General features: G+C 44.2%; 1 protein-coding gene across 12 annotated transcripts in view; it reads right to left on the bottom strand.

The window, feature by feature from the left end:
• PALM2AKAP2 (PALM2 and AKAP2 fusion) overlaps positions 1-20254 on the bottom strand; it is a 448549-nt gene that overhangs the window by 60576 nt on the left and 367719 nt on the right. Inside the window, exon 1 of one of the 12 annotated variants that reach the window (XM_086683688.1) lies at positions 14623-16282. The exons of the other annotated variants lie outside the window; for them this stretch is intronic. Within the exon in view, the coding sequence (XP_086539814.1) occupies positions 14623-14658 (36 nt within the window). The 5' untranslated portion in view covers positions 14659-16282. Of the gene's footprint in view, positions 1-14622; positions 16283-20254 lie in introns of those variants that run through there. 12 annotated transcript variants of the gene reach the window in all.

Below are 20254 nucleotides of genomic sequence, written 5' to 3'. Positions count from 1 at the left end.
TCTTCAGAAGACTAACCATTAAAAGGCATACAGAGTCCTGCCTCAATTGACAGTCAAGAAGAGGTTCTAGCCTTGATTCTCTGCCATCTTTTTTTTTTTTAATTTTTTTTTCAACGTTTTATTTATTTTTGGGACAGAGAGAGACAGAGCATGAACGGGGGAGGGGCAGAGAGAGAGGGAGACACAGAATCGGAAACAGGCTCCAGGCTCTGAGCCAACAGCCCAGAGCCCGACGTGGGGCTCGAACTCACGGACCACGAGATCGTGACCTGGCTGAAGTCGGACGCTTAACCGACTGCGCCACCCAGGCGCCCCTCTCTGCCATCTTTATCTCTCTTCCTATAAAATATGGGTGCTGTGTAGGATGACACAGTATAGTCCACAAGATAATATTACTAATCTGAGCAAGTTTATCAGTCTGTCAACTCATAACTCAATTTGGGGATTGAGTTCTAGAGAGAAAGGGCCAAGATAGTCTCCAGACAAGGTAACACACCAGCTACCATTTTGCATTTTTGCAGGACAAGGAAGGTGGAATCAACTTTCACAAATCAATGCACAAAGCATAAATAATTCCACGTTTGAAAGATTCTAACCAGCTCTAAAAATCTAAAGTGAGTCCAGGTTTTAAGCACATTACAACTGAGCAGAAGAATCAGGTTTAGAAATTGGTTTCATTCCACATCTGTGAGCTTTGGCAGCTCTCTATCTTAATTGTGCCTTCTTGGAATTCCTAGGCTGGGTCCATTCTGCTCATCCCAAATATCCACATCTAAGGAGTTTCCAGGCCATTGGATCTGATAAACCGAGGCTCTACATTAGCTATGAAGACCATCCTTCACCCTCAGACCTTGATAAGAAGAGGCCTCAGAAGTGGTGATGCTTATTTTCTCAGTCACTGGAGCACAAGCAGATTAATCGTTAACTGTTTTTTACCATGAGTGTTTACAAGGAATGCAGAGATTCAAGATTCAAGAACTGTACTTAGGGTAGCTTCAAGTAAGGGACGGTTTGTGCTCTGGGAGGAATCTCAAACATTACCAAATCTGGAATTGTTTCAACTTACATCTCAATTTGTTTGGGGCTAAACATCTGAAACCCAAACAAAAGTCTGGACAGAATCCAGTCTGAGGCTGAAATGAACTCAAGATATGACACCTTGCCCTTTAAAAAAAAAAAAAAAAGCAAAACTCCTAAAATGTCTTCAGCTGCATTGAGATTATAGACAAAGAGGCAAGAATGGAACTGAGTGTCCAAATGACAAACAAAAAATAATATGGGAGTTTCCTGGGGGAAACTCAATAGGCCCCACTGTTCTGGGATAGTAGACTCCTGAACAGTTCCTATAAGATGTGACTGGCGCCCCTTTATTTTATTTTATTTTTAAAAAAAAATTTTTTTTTCAACGTTTATTTTTTTTTTGGGACAGAGCAAGACAGAGCATGAACGGGGGAGGGGCAGAGAGAGAGGGAGACACAGAATCAGAAACAGGCTCCAGGCTCTGAGCCATCAGCCCAGAGCCTGACGCGGGGCTCGAACTCACGGACCGCGAGATTGTGACCTGGCTGAAGTCGGACGCTTAACCGACTGCGCCACCCAGGCGCCCCGACTGGCGCCCCTTTAGATGTTCAAGGGATCACAACATAGACCAGAAAGGAGAGGGAAGCCGATGGATCCACCTTCGTGAGGCCAAGAGAAATCTTAGCAAGAAAGTAATAAAAACTTTAAAAATGGGTCTTTTGGCAATAGGGTAAGTCATTTGTCTCTACGCGAAGGAGCTCTGGAAAACATGGGCCCAGCTCTACCTAAGCCTGGTGCTGGCCTCTACTGAAAGCAGAGCAAATCTCAAAAAACAAATAAACCCGTGAGGACAACTATATATGCCACACGGATTCATAAGGGCCATTTCCCCTCTAGATACACTTTTAAGAAAAAGTAGAAAAAAATCAGCCAAAGGAAAAATTGCAAAGAAGATACTAACAGCAGCCATACTCCAGTTTCTAATTCCTTAGCAGAACCACATGAAGTGAAAGGCCAAAGCTTTATCAAAAGCTGAACCTTTGGAATTCCCTCGTTCTCCCCTCCAGGAGCCCTCCATTGGCTATTTAAACCAGGAATAATCTAGAAGTCTGGAAACTCGCAATGAGAAGCAACAAGTTCTCCATTTAAATTTAACACCACAGCTAAGAAATGTGATCTGTTCACCTGCTTAGTATTTCCCTTGCTGTGACTTAGCACAGACTCTACAGTTGCTGTGAGCAGATCTGAATGCCTCGCTGGGCTTCACTTCATTCATTCATTCATTCATTCATTCATTCACGCATGCGTGCATGCATGCATTCATTCACTCTTGCAAGTGAATACTTGCTGTGTATCAGGCATGATGGGGAGAACCAGGCATGGAGCTGCCCTCTGGAAATTTATTGTAGTGGGAAAACAAGACACTTTCCAATTTCAAATACATACAAGTAAAGTTGCATCTGCGAGAAGTGTTTGAAAAGAAAGTACTTGGACAGCTGCTAACAGGGGAATGTGAGCTAGTCAGGGGGGTCAGGGGAGGCTTCTGGGAAGAAGTGACAAATGAGCTGTTATCTGAAAGAGAAGGAGTTCACTAGGCCACGAAGGGGACAGAAGTCTGTTCCAGGCTGCTGGGAAAGGCCCTGAGTTAGGAGTGAGAGAAATAAGGACAAAAATGGCAGATGGCATTGGTGGCTGGTGAAGAGGACCAGAATATGCCACCCCAAAGGATGCCACTTGGCATAGAATTATTTTGAGGTGAATGCAATCAAGATGCAGCAGGTACAAGAAAAGCTCTCTGTAGGGTCCCTGGCTGGCTCAGGTGGTGCCGCATGTGACCCCTGATCTCAGGGTTGTGAGTTCAAGCCTCTTGGTAGGTACAGAGATTACTTAAAAATAAAATCTTAAAAAGAAAAGAAAATCTCGGGGCGCCTGGGTGGCTCAGTTGGTTCAGCGTCTGACTTTGGCTCAGGTCATGATCTCATGGTTCATGGGTTCGAGTTCCACATCAGGCTTGTGCTGACAGTTCAAAGCCTGGAGCCTGCTGCGGATTCTATGTCTCCCTCTCTCTCTGCCCCTCTCCCTCTCTCTCTCTCTCTCTCTCAAAAATAAATAAACAAAAAAAAAAAAAAAAGAAAGAAAGAAAAAAGAAAATCTCTCTGCTCTCCCCCTATTTGCCTAAAAGCAGGGCATGAATTTTTAAAGGTATCCCCTTTCCTCTCTCCACCAGGAAGCACAGAAGTTAATCACTAGAGACACCTCTAGACCCTCATCAGCCAGAGTTGGCACCAGAAGAATGTACCTGACACAACTTGCTTCTCTCCCATTCATTTCCCCATACGTTTGCCTTCCCACAATGTGCCACTCTAGAAACCCAAAGTCCTTTTCCTTTATCTTGTTACCTCTCTAAAATTATCATTCTTTGCTAAGATGCTATAAAAGCTCCAGTTCTGACCACCCCTTTGAGCTACTCATCATCTCCGAGTACTCACATGGGTGTGCACATGGTACATACAACACATGCCTTAATAAACTCCTGTTTGTGGTCCTCTCGTTACTCTCTCTTGTCAGTCTAACTGATAGACCCTAGACAAGAAACCTAACATGGACAGAGGAAAAGCTTTTTTTCCTCTCCCCTGCACTGGGATGGGATGAGGTGCTCACGAAGGAAAAGCTGTCTGGAGAGGTGGATGGGACGGGACCGTGCAGGATTTGGGTCTTAATTTTGAGACCATTTGAGACCAATGGACCAATGAAAGCATTAAAGTGTGGAGGGCAGGGGCAGGGAATGACCTACCATTTGCTTAGCTGGCTTGGGTTTTCTGTCCTGACAGTGACCTGCTGTTCCAGCTATCCCTTCACAACACCCGGAGTCGGGTCAGGGAGTGAAATCCTGGCAGTGCCCATGCTGCCCCGGGCCCCCTAGAGGCAGTGGTCCAAGGACTTGGGGATCTCAATTCCGTAAGCAGTGAATCTGAAGCCAAGCCTGAGATAGTTTATTGACTCTTGCTCGTCTTTTGTTCTTATGTTAATCTTTCTAAATGCAGCCCTGGAGATAACACAAACAAAAAATATGGGATGCCAGTAACAGTGGCTGGAAAATATATTCACTGCTTGATAAAACTTACACTCTAATACACAGTAATAACCCCCTGTATTATTTCCAAACATATTGTGCCTTTCCAGCGGCTCAGTAAATCCTATCTAGAATACAGAGGTAAGCCTGATTTCCTTTGGGCGTTCTCCTGCTAGTGAGAATAGTCTGCTTTTGGATGGTGTTTGATTAGCAGTTGGGCCATTTTTAGTGCTGATGTGAAGCCAAACGCACCGCAGAGGTAGGAAGAGTGTTGAATCCAGCATCAAACAGAACTGGTCTTGGATCCCGGTTCTCCCACCGGTTCGCTTATGGGACGAGCTGCTGGATCTCTCTCAGCCTCAGTGTCCTTATCTGAAACTGGGATGGGCGTACAGTCCTTGGAGTATCGCTGTGCCACAGGAGGCCACGTGTGTAACGTGCCCCGCAGGAGCCCAGCACGCAGGGACACGCAGTGGCAGGAGGGCAGCGGTGGTAGGAGGAGGGTGGAGAAGACCCCCCCCCCCCCTGCCCCGCCCCAGATCTCTGGGCGTCAGCGATCTGCCGGTCTGCCTGGCAAGAGGGTCGTATGTTGCATCCAAAAGGAAAGGGAACCATGAAAAGGAAACCATCTCCTACAGAGGATTTCCCAGATTAACCTCGGCCGACACTGCTTTATCCTCATACTAAAAGCATGCACGCCCCTGCAGACGATTTCAGGCAGGCCCAGAAGTCAGCTGTGCGTCTCCCTCTGGGGAGCTGAGCGGAGCTGAGCGGAGCCACGGCCACAGCCGCCCCGGGATTTCAGGCAGAGAAAGGCAGCAGCGGTTCCCATCCCAAAGTGCCCGCGGGACAGTGTGAGGCCGCCTCCCTCCGCCTCCTCCCGGTCCGGCCCTTGAGAGGTACTGCTCCATCTTCCTACCCTCTGTTTGTCTTTCGGGCACAAGCAGAGAGAGGATTAGCTCCCAGCACATGCTCCAGACACGGTGAGAGGAGAAGACCCAACTTCCGAACGCACAGCCTTGGCCCTCAGCGCACTCAGGGAATGGAACGGGCCGGACCCTGAACCCGCTGCCCAAACTCCCAAGGTCACCCCTGAATCCTGCGTACCTTGTTTTTTGTTTCTAAGATTTTTGTTCTGAGAGCACCTGGGTAGCTCACTTGGCTAAGCGTCCAACTCTCGATCTCGGCTCAGGTCATGATCTCACGGTTCACGGGTTTGAGCCCCGCGTCAGGCTCTGCGCTGACAGCAAGGAGTCTGCTTGGGATTCTCTCTCTCCCCCCCACCCTCTCTCCCCCACCCCAACACGTGTGTGTGCACTCTCTCTCTCAAAATAAATAAATAAACTTAAAAAAACAAAAACACCAAGATTTCTGTTCTGACAAGGTTTGATCCCTAATTTCATTGAGCTCAGGAGGGGCCAGTATCCCCTAGAAAGCCACATAGTCACATTATGGACCTCAGCTGCACGATGGAGGTTTGTTAGGGTCAAGAGCTTCAACTCAGGGGAAATATTCTCCATGATCCCTATTCACATTTCTCCTAATCTAGATTTCTGAGAAAAGTCTGATGGAACATCATGTGGACATGAGGTGGCATCATGACTTTGCTTCTGGGGACATCCTCCAGGCTCTCACCTCTCAGAAGCCACCTTTGGCTCACTTAGAGGCCCTCAGGCTCCCAGTAAGTCCTCAGACCAGAGGACCAGCCCAGACAGACCATCTTTAAGTTAGCTGGTCTTCTTCTTCACTTCTTCCTAGGCTGAGGAGGGGCTGGGGCAGCCTTGCATGTTTTTGTGCAGCGGGAGACCATCGCAGGGATTCTTATAGATATTCAGAAGGATTTGTGAAAAGGTTCCTTGACACAAATCCTAAAAGCAATTCCCCTTTTTGCAAGAGTGACTTGCTGGCCTTCAAGGGGCCAGGGAGTAAAGTGGGGTGTCTGCATATCGGGAGCCCAATGACACAGTCTTCTGCCTTTCTTTAGCACCAGGAGCCTCATATCTGGGACACAGTAGAAGAGTGAAAAATTAAGCCATCCATTCTGATGTCCTTTCTCAGGGTCCCCACCCCAGCCCATGTAAACAGGGGTCTTTGGGGGAAATCACCTCATTACTTGAACCAAAACCTGAACCCATTTTTTATTAAATGACTCTGCAGCGTCTTAACGATAAACTGTCTCAGCTTCTCCTACATGACTGAGAGGACACTAGGTCCGTGGACAAACACTGGAATCAGTGGACAATGGTGAGCTTCCTCCCAGATGGGCAGGGGCCTGCTGCATCATCCCCTCCGCCAAGGTCTCCCTGTCCCAGAATGACAGCAGGGAACTCTCCCTCTCTCTGTGGGCCCAATGCTACCCAGCTTGCTCTTTCAAACCTCAGCTTGGGTTGAGGTCAAACGTCTAACCCTCAATAAGTCAGATTTATAAAAGGCCTAAGATTGTTTGATGAAGGGACTCTATTAACCAGTTCTTAGCACCTTTCTTGATAAAATGCTCAAGTAAAAAAAAAAAAAAAAAAAAAGTGTGTTTTGTGTGTGTAATTCAAATGATCCTCTTCTTACCATTCCTTCCCCCTCCCCACGTTCCTCTGGCTATTTGCTTTCAGAGCTAAATTATATGCCCCAGATGCTACAGTCCTAGACAAAAAGAGAGGAGGGAGGGGGAGTGGCAAAAGGTGTAGACAACTGGTTTTGTGCCCGCTCACAAGAAATGGAATTCAATTAAGAACCCTCCCCCCATCACAAAAGTGCAAAATTACTATGATTATCACCTGCCAAGTCAGAGCAGTTTGAGGGGAAATGGGATTTACGTGGGGAGCTGTAAGTTACAGTCCTATTTTACCAGTTTTCATATTTGGTTTCCTCGGGGCTCCTGAACTGATTCATGCAAAGCAAATGAGATTTCATAATAGACTCTGCGACAATTCCACCCCCCCCCCCAAACCCCCCACCCCCCGGGGGCAAACCTATTCATTACGTGTCGGTGAGGTAATGCCATCTGCTCGGAAAAGCCAGTGCTGTCTGGGCCACCGAAGCAAAACATACTTCAAGTTCATCTTGGGGAAATGGATGAGCTGAAAGCTTGTACCTGCTTATGTTTCTTTCCACGAGATAGTTGCTCAGGACACTAAGAAAAACATCTCATTCCTAGATGCCTGGAAACATGAGCCATTTTTTCCTGATAGCAATTTCACCAGTTCAGGGGAAGTCGTTTTCCCTTATCCTGAATACCAGATGTCAGGAGAAGGAAGAAACCCCAGAACAAAGCATGTGGCAGAGAAAAAGCACGTGGCTAATGGGAGCCCAAGGCTGCAGGCAACTCTGGATGTAAAATGGGTTCTCAGACTATATAAATGGATCCAGTGGGAGAAACAATGTCATTTTATTTTTAAAACACGTCTGTCTTCTTAGCTATTCTAGATCTTTAGACTTTGCTAGGAAATCTCAAGAGTGATTTTCTTCACCATGAGGACAAAATTTGTATTATTAGTTTTTGGTAGTGGTGGTGCGTGGGGGGATTTTTAAATATTATCCCTGTCTTGCAATAGGAAACTATACTTTTTTCTTCCTTTCTTCCTCCTTTCCTTTCCCTTCCCTTCTTCTTCCCTCCCTCCCTCCCTCCCTTCTTTCTTCCTCCTTCCTCCCTCCCTCTCTCCCTCCTTCCCTCCCTCTTCCTTCCTTCCTTCCTTCCTTCCTTCCTTCCTTCCTTCCTTCCTCCATTTCTTCCTTCCTTTCTTTTTTTCTAGGAAGTTCTAATTCCTAAATGTCAAAGCTGGGGGATTGAAAGCAACCGCTCCACTGAAAAACCTCACTAAAAAATATCTATTCTACACCTAGAGCTGGGATGGGGAGTGTTGTCATATTTTCCACAGCGTATTTATGTATTTATAATATATTTGTCTGAAGCCTTGGAAAACACAGAAGTGTGTAGCAGGCAAGCAGTGCTGAAAACAGTTGGTAAAGGCAGAAAGCTAAGGTTCTTGGGCCAGACCACTATTCTTTCTTAAAGTCTGCCTAAGAAACTGGCCTCAGCTTCCAATCAGAATTCCAATCTTCGTTTTATTCTGACAGTTTGCAAAGAGCTTCGCTTGTATCCCAGGGGACTTGAGCTCTAGAACCATTTCTGTAGTCATTCACCTTGAGCAAGTCACTTATCTGTCAGTTTTAAAAAGGCAGTGCCTGACACATGATAGGTACCCAGCTAATTTTCTTTTTATAACAGCTACATCGAGATATAATTCACACACCAGAAAATTCACTCTTTTAAAGTGTATCATTCAGTGGTTTGTAGAATATTTACAGACTTATGCAACCATATCCAGTACTCAGTTTTTGAAAAATGAATGAACCGGTATTTTAAAGGGAACCTGGCTTTCAGTGCCAGGCTGTATTCTCAATACTTTTTTTGCGAATTAATTCACATAACCCCCCTTACGAGTGTATGAAATGAGGACTGTTTTACAGAAAAGTCAATTGAGATTTGGACCCAGGCGGTCCAGATACAGAGCCAGCATTCTCAATCAGTTTGAAAATTCTGTGATTCTATTAAGATCCTGACATAGTGACGTTCCTTATTTATTCCATCATTCATGCTATGAATAAAAAATAAAATAGCAACAGACTTCCTTTTCACGTTTATGACAATTTTGCTGTCCTGGACCACAATGTCTCTTTCCCAGGAAGTAGCAGAAAGATCACTAGCTGTACACCCCTTGATGCAGGGATGCATCTGATTCAATTTTGGGGTCCCCGGCACCTGACCCATAGCAGAATCTCAATAAATGACTGGCTAGTCAGTTAGGAAAGAGCATTATACATCAACCACCTGAAAGCCTCCATTTAGGCTAGCCAAAAGGAAGAGCCAGGTACCTGGGAGTGGGGGCAGGGGAGGTATTAATGAGATCCAATCAGCCATCCCCAACCAGTGCTAGGGGCCCTTGGACCTGAAACTGGCACGAATCTTGCAGTTTTGTTTTGGGAGCAGCAAGAATGAATCTGTTCAGATAAGGCCAGAAGAAACACATCACCCTCCATACACAGAAGTAGCACGAAACTGACCGGCCTACTCTACTCTTATTGGAAATTAGATTCAAACATGTGCTCTCAGATGTCACAGGCTCCCTGACTTAGGGGTTTGGCTGACAGTGTTATACATTTAAGTGGATGGGGGTGGGAGGTGAGGGGAAGGGGTACAGATGTGCTACTTCAACCCCCTGCCCAGCCTCATCCCCAACAGAGGACAAGTGGCCTGCCCTGGCGATCCTAATCCAGGAGCTCAAGACTCTTAACAGCCATCACTGTTTTACTGTTAGGGCCAAATGTTGTGATTCAGCTGAGAAAAAAACTAAAGTGAGGAGGGGTAATGTAAGAATTACAGTAATGTATTTTCATGCTAAAAAAAGGTTTCTTCCCCCTCTCCCACTTGCTTTGTGCAGTTTCCCAAGAACAAAAAGGCTATTCTCATGCTTGACAGCAGGCCATATGTGATCTGCTTTCATAGCTCAGGGTCCACATGAAATCCGGGGTAAAAAGGAAACTCAGGCGGAAGCCTGGGGTGGCTAAAGGGAGGGCTGGCTCCTTTCTAAGGCAAGCCACCAACCCAAACATAAGCAGCTGGAGTTAAAAGCAGGCCTCCCCCTGCAATCTCCCCCACAGAACTCACAGCTAGCAAGATCTTGCAAAGTAAGACTGCCAGTGTGCTCTTGGTCTGCAGGATTTAATAACTAAATAGGTTTTCACCCTGCTATATTCAGGATGACTCATTTACATGGTGTCACCCATTTACATAGTTTTCAGAGAGATCTCCATGAGGAGAGGATTTTCTGAGGATTCCTAGAAGCCCTTTGACCCAGGGTAAGAGGGAGCCACTGCCTTTCACTGATGCTTGACACAGGAAGGAAGAAGCCCAGCAGGCAGAATACTCAAGGTTCATTATTTCTGGTCTCAGAATTGTTACTTCCTGACTTTTCTTTCCCATGAAATGTCACCAGTCCCCACGTATATATGACAGGGAGAAGCATGAAGGGAAACAACAGCATAAATCTTTGCCAGAAGCAGCTGAAGGATGTGACCAGGCCACCCAGTTCACCAGGCAAGATGTAAAATTGGACGGGACAGTAGCCTAGGAACATACTGAAAAGAATTGAAAGCAAGGACCCAAACAGGTCCATGTACATTAATGTTCATAGTAGCACTATTCACAACAGCTAAAACCCAAGAGTCCATCAATGGATGAACGGATAGACAGAATGTGGTACACACACACACACACACACACACACGCACGCACACAGGAATATTATTCATTCATGAAAAGAAATGAAATTCTGATACATGCTATAATATAGAGAAATTTCTAAAACAATATGCTACACGAAAGAAGCCAGACAGGACAAATATTACATGACTCTATTTAGGATGATGAAAAAGTTCTGGAAGTAGACAGTGGTGATGGTTGTGTGGATGTACTTAACACTACTGAATTTTGCACTTAAAAACTGTTGAAATGGGAAAATTTTATACTATGTATATATTTTATCACAATTAAGAAAACAAACAGGCTGAAATCCTGTCTTAGCCACCTTTGTGTCTCCAGCACCCAATACACTCCAGCTCAGAGGGGTGATTTCATGTCTGCCAAACTGACCACTTCTGCAGTAGAATGGTGTAAAGTTAATGCTTCTATCAGTTTACAATGCACCACCCCCCCCCCACCAGGATTATCTGATGCCCCAGGACCCAAACCATATGAGAGCTATCGTGCCAAGAATTCATAAAATGATCTCATCTGCAGAAGTAACAATGTATTCCGCTATAATTCTCCAAAAGCTTTATGTCTATGAATCCTAAAAAAAGTTTCATGTAGATTTTATTTCTCTTGCTACAGGGGCTGAGCATTGGCTTTATAATCTAGGTCATTAACATTAACCATGAAAATGGCCCCCAATGCACATCTATTTGAAAGAAGACAGGGATAGTTCTGGATGAGCCTTCAAAGTCACTATTATTTTACAGAAAATGCACAGATTTGGAAGGGGTCTTTGGAGTGATTTTCTCCAAGACCCTCAATGAAAGCATAAGGGTTAAATGTCTTCAACAAATATTTATCAAGCATCTAAACTATGCTGGTGCCCACCATTCAGGGATGAGGTGTTAATAGACAAAGTGCAAGGGAGCGATGTGGGGAAGCAAGGCTGGAGAGTTAGGCTGGGCTAGGTCACAAATGCCTTGTTTTGGAATCTGGACTTTATGCTGGAAGCAGTCACACTTCATATGATTAGGCAAACTACGCCTGTCTTTAACCTTCACGAATTCTCATCAAATGTCCCTAATCACATTTCTATCTAATACACTGTCTCTACTATTTCTGCTCTTTCAGCAATGCTAATTTGTGTTCAGTTTTCAGCCAATTGCCAACCTTTTTAACCCCTGACTTTTCCCTCAGATGCTAGGTTTCCTACTCATTGATAGGCATAGGACAAGTTTTCCTCACGTCCCATCAATCTAACTTAGCGCGGTCCCATAGTTACCCAATTTCCAGTATTCTTTTCCAAAATTATTACATCTCACATCCAGTGAAAGCTTATCATCTTACAAGTCCTCACTCAAAAACAAAAAAATTAATCAATCTTTAAAACTTTTGCCAGTTTGGAAGATCAACCTAGAGTAAATGTTTATAAAGATGATATATATATATGTATACAATTGACTAGGTGGCCTGAAAGTCTCTGTAGAGGACTTGGTCCTCTGACCTTGTCTGGGTCTATCTGACATACCTGTCCCTACATTTTCTTAAAGAACTATCCCTTACAGGGGTGCCTGGGTGGCTCAGTTAAGCGTCAGACTTGGTTTCAGCTCAGGTCATGATCTCAGGATTTGTGGGTCCGAGCCTCCCACTCCCCCGCCCACATCGGGCTCCACGCTGATAGCTTGGAGCCTGCTTGGGATCCTCTCTTTCCCTCTCTCTCTGCCCCTCTCTTGCTCTCTCTCTCAAAATAAACTTTAAACATTTTAAATAAAAAATAAAAAAGAACTATCCCTTCTGCCACTACTACATCCTCCTGCCCTAACGTCTAAGGAAGCCCACGCCCCCTGTCGAGCATGTGACCCAAGGCCGGCCAATCAGAGCACTGCACCTCACCCCCTCCCGTCCCTCAGGGCTACAAAGGGCAAGAGAACCGAGCAGAGCCAATGAGATTCCATTGCAAGGCTTTAGTTGGGAATGTAAGGAATTAAGAAAATGGGATAAAAGCCTGGAGCTGCTGTCAGTCTGTCATACTGATATCATAAGAAGAGCCTGCCAAGAATGGAGCCAACACAGAGGAAAACACGGCTGCACCAGGGAAAGGGACATTGATGGCATTTGAACCCCTGGATTCTGCTGCTGCCTGAAGCCTACTCCTGTTACCTTTCTGTGATCTGAGCCACTAAATTCCCCTTCATAAGCTAGTTTGAGTTATGCAGTCATTACTTCTAACAGCATTTCAATTTCCTTAAAACCTCAAAGCTAAATTTACATAAAAATATACACCTAAACTCCTCCCCAAACTAACATTTTCTCATTGTCAGTATATTACTTTTACTAATTGCAGTATTTATTACAAATTTCTTCAGCTATTTTCTAATATATTGTACAACACATTATGCCACTCTAACTCACTGTCATAATATGGAGAAACAACTAATCAGATCGTGCAATTTTGCCATTTCTGACTCTTTGTGAAAAGAAGCAGCAAATCAGACGTTGCTTCTAACGTCTCACTCAACCTTCTGGGTGGAAGGTGTCAGACGCTGCTGTGTTATCTGTTACAAAATAGTCTGGCTTCCCCTTCAGAAGTGAGAGTAAACTGGCCACCCAAAAATGGCAACAGAAATTCCAAACGGGGCACCCGGGTGGCTCAGTTGGCTGAGTGTCCGACTCTTGATTTAAGCTCAGGTCATGATCTCCTGGTTTGTGAGTTCGAGCCCTACCTAGGCCTTTGCGCTGATAGCATGGAGCCTGCTTGGGATTCTCTCTCTCCCTCTCTCTGCCCCTCCCCCCTCACAAAATAAATAAATAAAACTAAAAAAAAAAAAAAAGAAATGAAAACAAAACAGGTTTGTGGGATAACTGAACTATTCTGTATCCTGACTGTGGCAACAAATCTGTAACTGCACGCATGGATGCAAACCCCATGGGATACCGTACAGCAAAAAGGTAAAGAGTAAGTCTTAAACAATGATTAAAACCTACATATATATCTCAACCACACAAAACCATCTGGGATCAAGAAAGCAGCCAAGATCTCACACATTTCTTTATAAATCAGCACATGCAAGTCTGAAAGAGTCCTGAAAACGAAGTCATCTCTCTTGAATGATGAGGATTTTTCTTAACAGCCTTATTGACCTTGGACAAAACCTGATCGTTGTGACTTGCAAAAGTTCAAGTGTGCGGCTTCATGCTTCCTTTCTCTACTTCGCTACCACTAAGTAACCCGGAGACCTACTGTGAAGAACCCTAACCCTAACCCTAACCCTAACCCTGATATAGGCAGGGCTGCACGTATCTCCCCATACTCCTTGACTTGGGCTAGGGAAGCACAGAAATACAAAAACTGTCCCCAAACCCCTGCAGGGTACAGAACACCTGGCCACAAGTGGGTCTGAAAGGAAGTTCACATAAGAGTTTCAAACACTAAGAAGGATATTCTTTAGCTTTACCCCCAGGCCTACTTACCTTGCTGACATGTTCAAGGTCAGTGGCAAATACTCCGACCAGATTTTAAGGCATAGCATGTATACCTTTCGTGTATTCCAGAGCTTTGAGCTGTGGGCCTGGTTTCCTAGCAAGGCATCTAATATCATTACTAACTGGTTTAGAAATAATTGTAGCGTTAAATCATCAGGTAAAAATCCCAGAGAACATTTCTACTTATGCTTTGCCTCCCTGAGAAGAAAAATGCTATATAAATTGAAGGCCCCAAGATATTACAGTAATTACTGGGGAAAGAAATAATTTACAACAAAATTGGAACTTGAGGAATAGCATTTTTAAGGGCGCCTGGGTGGCTCAGTCGGTTAAGCATCCGGCTGGGGCTCAGTTCATGACCTCAAAGTTCGTGAGTTGGAGCCCCCCCCCATCGGGCTCTGTGCTGACAGCTCGGAGCCTGGAGCCTGCTTCAGATTCTGTGTCTCCCTTTCTCTCTGCCCCTCCCCCGCTTGCACTCTGTCTCTCAAAAATAAATAAATGTTAAAAAAAAAAATTAAAAAAGAACAGCATTTTTACAGCCTTAGCACTATTCTGCCTTAGTGTTCTTAACGAGAACTTGGCCACAGAAGCACACCATTAGCTATTTGGAACTTCCAGTGCCGGAAATGTCAGGGATGCGCTTTCTCTGGGCAACTCCAGTGCCCAGAGTCCAGAGAGGTAATTTCCCTGAAGAATAATGGGAAATGTGCCCTCCGGAGTCTGACCCATTGAGGGTGCAAGCTCCCTCAGCGGCGCACAGCAGAACTCCACAATAGAAGTAAGTAACCCGGAGACCTACCGTGAAGAAAGAGAACAGCATCCAGGTGGCAATCATGACCTAAGTGTCCCTCAGTTACAACCTGATCTTGAGAACCAGCTGTTCCTACAGCTTCAACCGGGTTTCCCTTTTCCTCGGCTGAAAATCCGATGCAAGGACACAGCCCTCTGCCAGGTCACAGCATTTCGGGTGAAAGTGGGGCCGGGCTGGCATCCCGTGTGTGCACGTACCTGGTGGACGCTGCCCCAGGAAGCACGCAGCCTGCAATGTGAACCCGCCCCAACTTCTCCAATTCAAAGGTACAGTTTGGAACCACCACGGTAGAGCCCTCAAGGGCAAATGAAACAGGAGTCGAGTGTATTTATTTTTACAAGGCTACTAATTATCAGATTACATTCTATCAGATCAATTATGATTCAACAAATGCTAGCTGTTAGCCGAACTCCGTTGTAATGGTCTAATAAGCCCCGAGGAGGCAGTGGGTGGTTCATTTTTGTTTTTTTTTTAAAGTCATGACGACTTATTTTATAATGCGAACATCAGAAAGTGACCTTCAAGACTTTTTTCCTCCTGTGAAGCTGCTGGCTCTCCACAATAAAGAGAGTCACTGGACACTGTGTTTACAGTAAAGGCAAGTAACTCGATTGGTTTAAACAAAGGCACCTTTACAAAGAGAGGAAGAAAACCTGTTTAGCAAAGAGAGAGGTGCGAAAAGGGGACAGCATTTCGCGAAAAGTGATACGAAGTGAAGTCAAGGCACAGATGCTCCCATTTATAAAACAAGAATAGAATTCTAGCCTCTTACGACACAAAAGTCACAATCCTACTTTTACTAAGAACCGTATTAAGAAGGATTTTAAAAGACATTGTCCTGTTTTTAAGATTTCTGGGGAAAAGGCAGGGAAATTATGTTCTTGACTGGCTCCCTCCTTCTAAGGCTGAGGGGCAGTCCTGTGACCTCCTGTGACCTCCGCCCTGGGCACTGGAGTCGACAGGTATTTCTCTCTGAGTCAGGACATGCTGTATCCGTGCCGCCTGCTTCAATAGAAATCTTTTCTCCATCCATGGGTTTTTACATGCTTCATACTATCTCTAGAGATTTTCATCCTCCTTTTCAAAGTTGTATCAGACACATCTAATCTTGACTTCATGCCCAGTTTCAACAAGTGAAAGGAAGGGAGGCAGTGCTTTGAAAAGCATACAGGTGCTCTCTGTAAGGAGTCTAATTTCCCTTTCTCCCCTGCCTCCTCCATCAGCCTCACCAAAGCCCTCTCTCCCCTCTGCTCGCTGTGCTCTCCCTAGGACTGTCTTCCAGTCCCTCCAGCACCGACCCCATCCTGCACACACGCAGGCACACACACCCGTGGGGTCATGAGCCCAATGCCCGCGGGACAGCAGTGATAATCAGCCACAGCAAGAAACGCTATCATGGAAGGTCAGGAAAGACTGCCAAGTAGTTCTCTGCAGCTTCTCAAGGAACAGTCGTAGTCTGGTCAAACACGCTTGCTTTAGATTCCAATCCAGCAAACATTTATTTGGCACCTACCGTGTGCTAGGCACTCTCACAAACGTTATCTCCCTCAATAATCACAACAAACACCTCTCTTAAAAAGATTAAAGATCCTTTATATTGTCCACATAGCTGCATATAGGTTGTTTTCCTGTTTGAATTATTTTATATGTTCATTATTTTAATATATACATAGCATGTTCATAGTTTTTAAAAGTAAAATGGATGGGGCGCCCGGGTGGCTCAGTCGGTTGAGCATCCGGCTCTTGATTTGGGGTCAGATGATGATCCCAGGGTCGTGGGATTGGGCCCCGAGTTGGGCTCTGTGCTGAGTGTGGAGCCTGCTTAGGATTTTCTCTCTCCCTCTGCCCCTCTCTCCCCCCACTCATGCACGCTCTCTCTCTCACAAAGAATTAAAATTTTTTTAAACTTAAAAAAAAGGGGGGGTTCGGTTAGTGGTGAAGGGCTTTAATTATCACATGAAATACATGGAGGAACTATAACCGGGTGAAGAAGGCTGGGTGGCTTGGGGGTAAGGTGAGAGCAGGAAGACATTCCTTCGGATCTCTCATAGTTGAAGGGCTATCAGAGGAAAGAGGAATTGCACAGATCCCGTGAAAACCCCAGAAGGAACGAAGAGCAAGAAGGGAAGTCAGTGTGAAAGATTCCAGTGCAGGAGAAGGGAGGCTTTTCTGTTGCTTGGACACCACCCAGACATAGCCTGGGCTGCCACTGGAAAATGAGGCCCTAGCGGTTGGCAGGAAGACCACTTGGGAAAAGGGTGCTGGAGCCTGGACCAGCTGACCTCTTTTTACGAGGCCTTTCAGTCCTGGGATTGTCTGGGAAAAGGTTCCTGTTCACAAAACATTAGCCCAAGCAGTAAACAAAATGCTGGCCCCTGCCAAGCCTGAGAATACATGTTTGTGCTCTATTTTCAGAACATAATCCGCCGAGAAAAACAGGCTCTTAAAAAAAAAGAAATCATGATTATAGACAACATGCGAGCCACAGCTCTTGGCCCACCCCTCCCTGCCCTTCCAAAATTTCTCTTTTTGACAATGTGACTTCCAAAACGCAAGCAACAAGAACTCTCAATGAAATGCTCTGGCGTGAGTTGTGATATTTTTCCCCCTAAGAAAACGACCTTCGGCTTCATCACTTTGCATCAAGAGGAAAACCTTCCATTTGAACTACCTTGATTGATTTTCCAAACTGTACTTTTTTCTAGAAGAAGGTTTTAGAGAACTAAACAGAGTATCAGAAGAATCACCTTCTCTCATTTGTTAAAAGGTGCATGCATAGTCTTCCCAGAGTAGTAACTGCATGGTACCGGGGTCAAGCAATACCTCTTTCTATTCGTTGCATTCACTTTAATTAGGCATTTTTCATTCAATCTCTGGAAAGATATAAAATATTATCACACAAAGCACAGATTCTTGAACTTCTGTTCCTTGGCTTCTTGAGAAGCTCAAAACACTTAGAATATTTGGCTTATCTGGCTCATTCTGAATGACGAGTGGGCCCTGCTTTTACAGACAGAGGGTTCAAAACAATCCCTAGGGATATCACTAGGAATGACTAGGGCTCCCCATATCTAATCATAACCACAGTGGGTGCCATGCAGACGTTCTACATTGTGCTTCCCACCTCTCAGCCTGTCTGGCATCACTTCTCTATGGTTTCGATGCTCTAAAATTACCTACCTTACTGGCAACCTCTTTTGAATCTTCTAATGGCATCAAGCGCAGAGATGAAAACTGATAGAATGTATGGTTTTGTTTCTCCTCACAGTTTTTTTTTTTCCTCTTAGAAAAACAGAAGACACTGGAGACCTTGTCTATCAATCTCCATGGCTATCACTGGTCTCCCTTCTAGGATGCAGCCTTCAAATTTCCAGCAGGATAATGGTGGTGATGGGTTACACGTTTATACCCCCAGGGCTACCTAGCACCTACCTACTACTTGCACGTAGTAGCTGTCAAATGCATGTTCACAAAACTTGACACAGACAGAGAGAACAAAGATACTCTGAGACAGGGAACCACAAACTTCAAAGTCTATACCCTCTCCTAGTAAGCAATAAGTACAGAGAGAGATAGACTGCAATGCTGTGCATTCTCTAGAGATGACGGTGCTGCTCTGTTCTTGGCTGAATTACAGTGATTTTTTTTCCCCAGTCCTTTCCATACTATTCCATGTGGAAAAGTCCAGGGAGACTAAAAATTAACCTAACATCTCAGTTTGAAGATGAAAATAAGCTGCACGTCCTCCCTCCTCGCTATCCACCAGAGAGGTATATTTGCTTCCTTTCAGATGAAATGTTGACCATTGCCAGGAGATTCTGAGACACTCCATCAAATTCTATAAATGGGGGATAATGTTTCTTGGCAGGCTAATATAGAACAACTGCTGAGGGCAACAAAGTACTGACTTTAAGAGAAAACATCTTTATTTAGCCAAGGTTGAACTACCCAGGGCAATATTTCAAATTAACGACACAGTTTCCTAAGATTAGTTGTCATATGGGTTTGCTATTATTGGACACCCTCATGGACAAAGCACAGCTAGTCATGTACATGATACATCACGTATTTTGGCCTCAGGGTCAGGAGGACACCAATGCCATTTCCCGCATCACGAGAAATATTCTTGGAGCAAACATGCCATGGGTATCCACAGGCTGGTTCTTTTCTAGATTACAAAGGGTAGTTGTTTACTTTTGAAAGAACAAATGTGTACTCAGCCATTATTTTCTTAATTATTTAAGTCAACAGTAGCATAAGAGAGCAAGGGAGATATCTTTCTAATTAAAACAAAAACTGTCTAACCCCCCAAAGAGAGTTGTTATAGAAAATTACCCTCAGTGCAAGAGAATAAAAATAAAATAATAAACTGATGTATGATAAACACTAAGAATATCTGAAAATATTTTTTTAATCTGCATTTGGGAATAAAAGCTCCATTCCCAATTCTTTGAAATATCATTTCAGAATGATGTGGAACAAAAACAAAACAATATTAAAAATTCATAGGTGCTAATGAATAATAAACCATGATCATTTTTTTAAAATATAGGAATATATAGGGGCACCTGGGTGGCTCAGTCAGTTGACCACCCAAATCTTGATTTCGGCTCAGGTCATAATCCCATAATCCCATAGTCCCAGGGTCATGGGATTGAGCCCTGTGTCAGGCTCTGTGCTGAATGTGGAACCTACTTGGGATTCTCTCTCTCTTCCTCACCCCTTTCCCCTGTTTTTATATATATGTTATATATATATATATATATATTATATATATATATATTATATATATATATAATATATATATGTTATTTATATATATATGAAAGTTGTTTATATATATATATAAAAGTTATATATATATATAAAAGTTATATATATATATATATATATATATATATATATATATATATATATAACTTCTAGGAAAACACAGAAGGATAGAAGAAGCTCTCACATATTTAGCAAGCGGTGACCAAAGACCTACTATGTGCCAGGTCTAAGCTACTACAGCATTCTTCACTATGTCTAAAAACTCAAAAGAAGGTCCCTGCGTGGCCAATATAATGAAATGCATGTCCCCCTAGCAGAAATGCACTGATTGCCTAAATCATGGGTTAATAAAGACAGACTATACATGAGCCAAATCTGGTGGCCACTGGTTCTCATAAATATGGTTTCATTGGAACACAGCCATGTCCACTGGTTTAACATACTGGCTATTTTCCCATTCCGACAGTAGAGTTGAGTAATTGCAACAGATGTGATATGCCTGAAAAGCCTAAAATATTAACTGTTTTCTCTTTACAAGAAACGTTTGCTGATGCCTGGTCTGTATCAAGACATATCTGGAAGAGAATCCTGGGGTTTATCCAACATTTGCCCAAATAGCTTTGGATTTCCGGGTACAGAGTTATGAAACAGGCAGTAGATCACAAGAAAAGAGCCATGACCTATGAGTCAGAGAACTGAGATGAAATGTCCCGCCTTGCTGTGTGCTGGCTATAACAACTGGGCAGCTCACGAACCTGAGTGTGGGCTTTCTCATCTGTCAAATGAAGAACTAACACCCAGCTTGCCTACCTCACAAGATGTGAGAGTGATTTTGGCCACGGCTAAG

This window comes from Puma concolor, chromosome D4 (assembly GCF_028749965.1).
Source record: "Puma concolor isolate L17-30 chromosome D4, mPumCon1.1.hap2, whole genome shotgun sequence".
In the NCBI taxonomy this organism is placed as follows: domain Eukaryota; kingdom Metazoa; phylum Chordata; class Mammalia; order Carnivora; family Felidae; genus Puma; species Puma concolor.
This window is presented reverse-complemented; position numbering and strand designations above follow the sequence as displayed.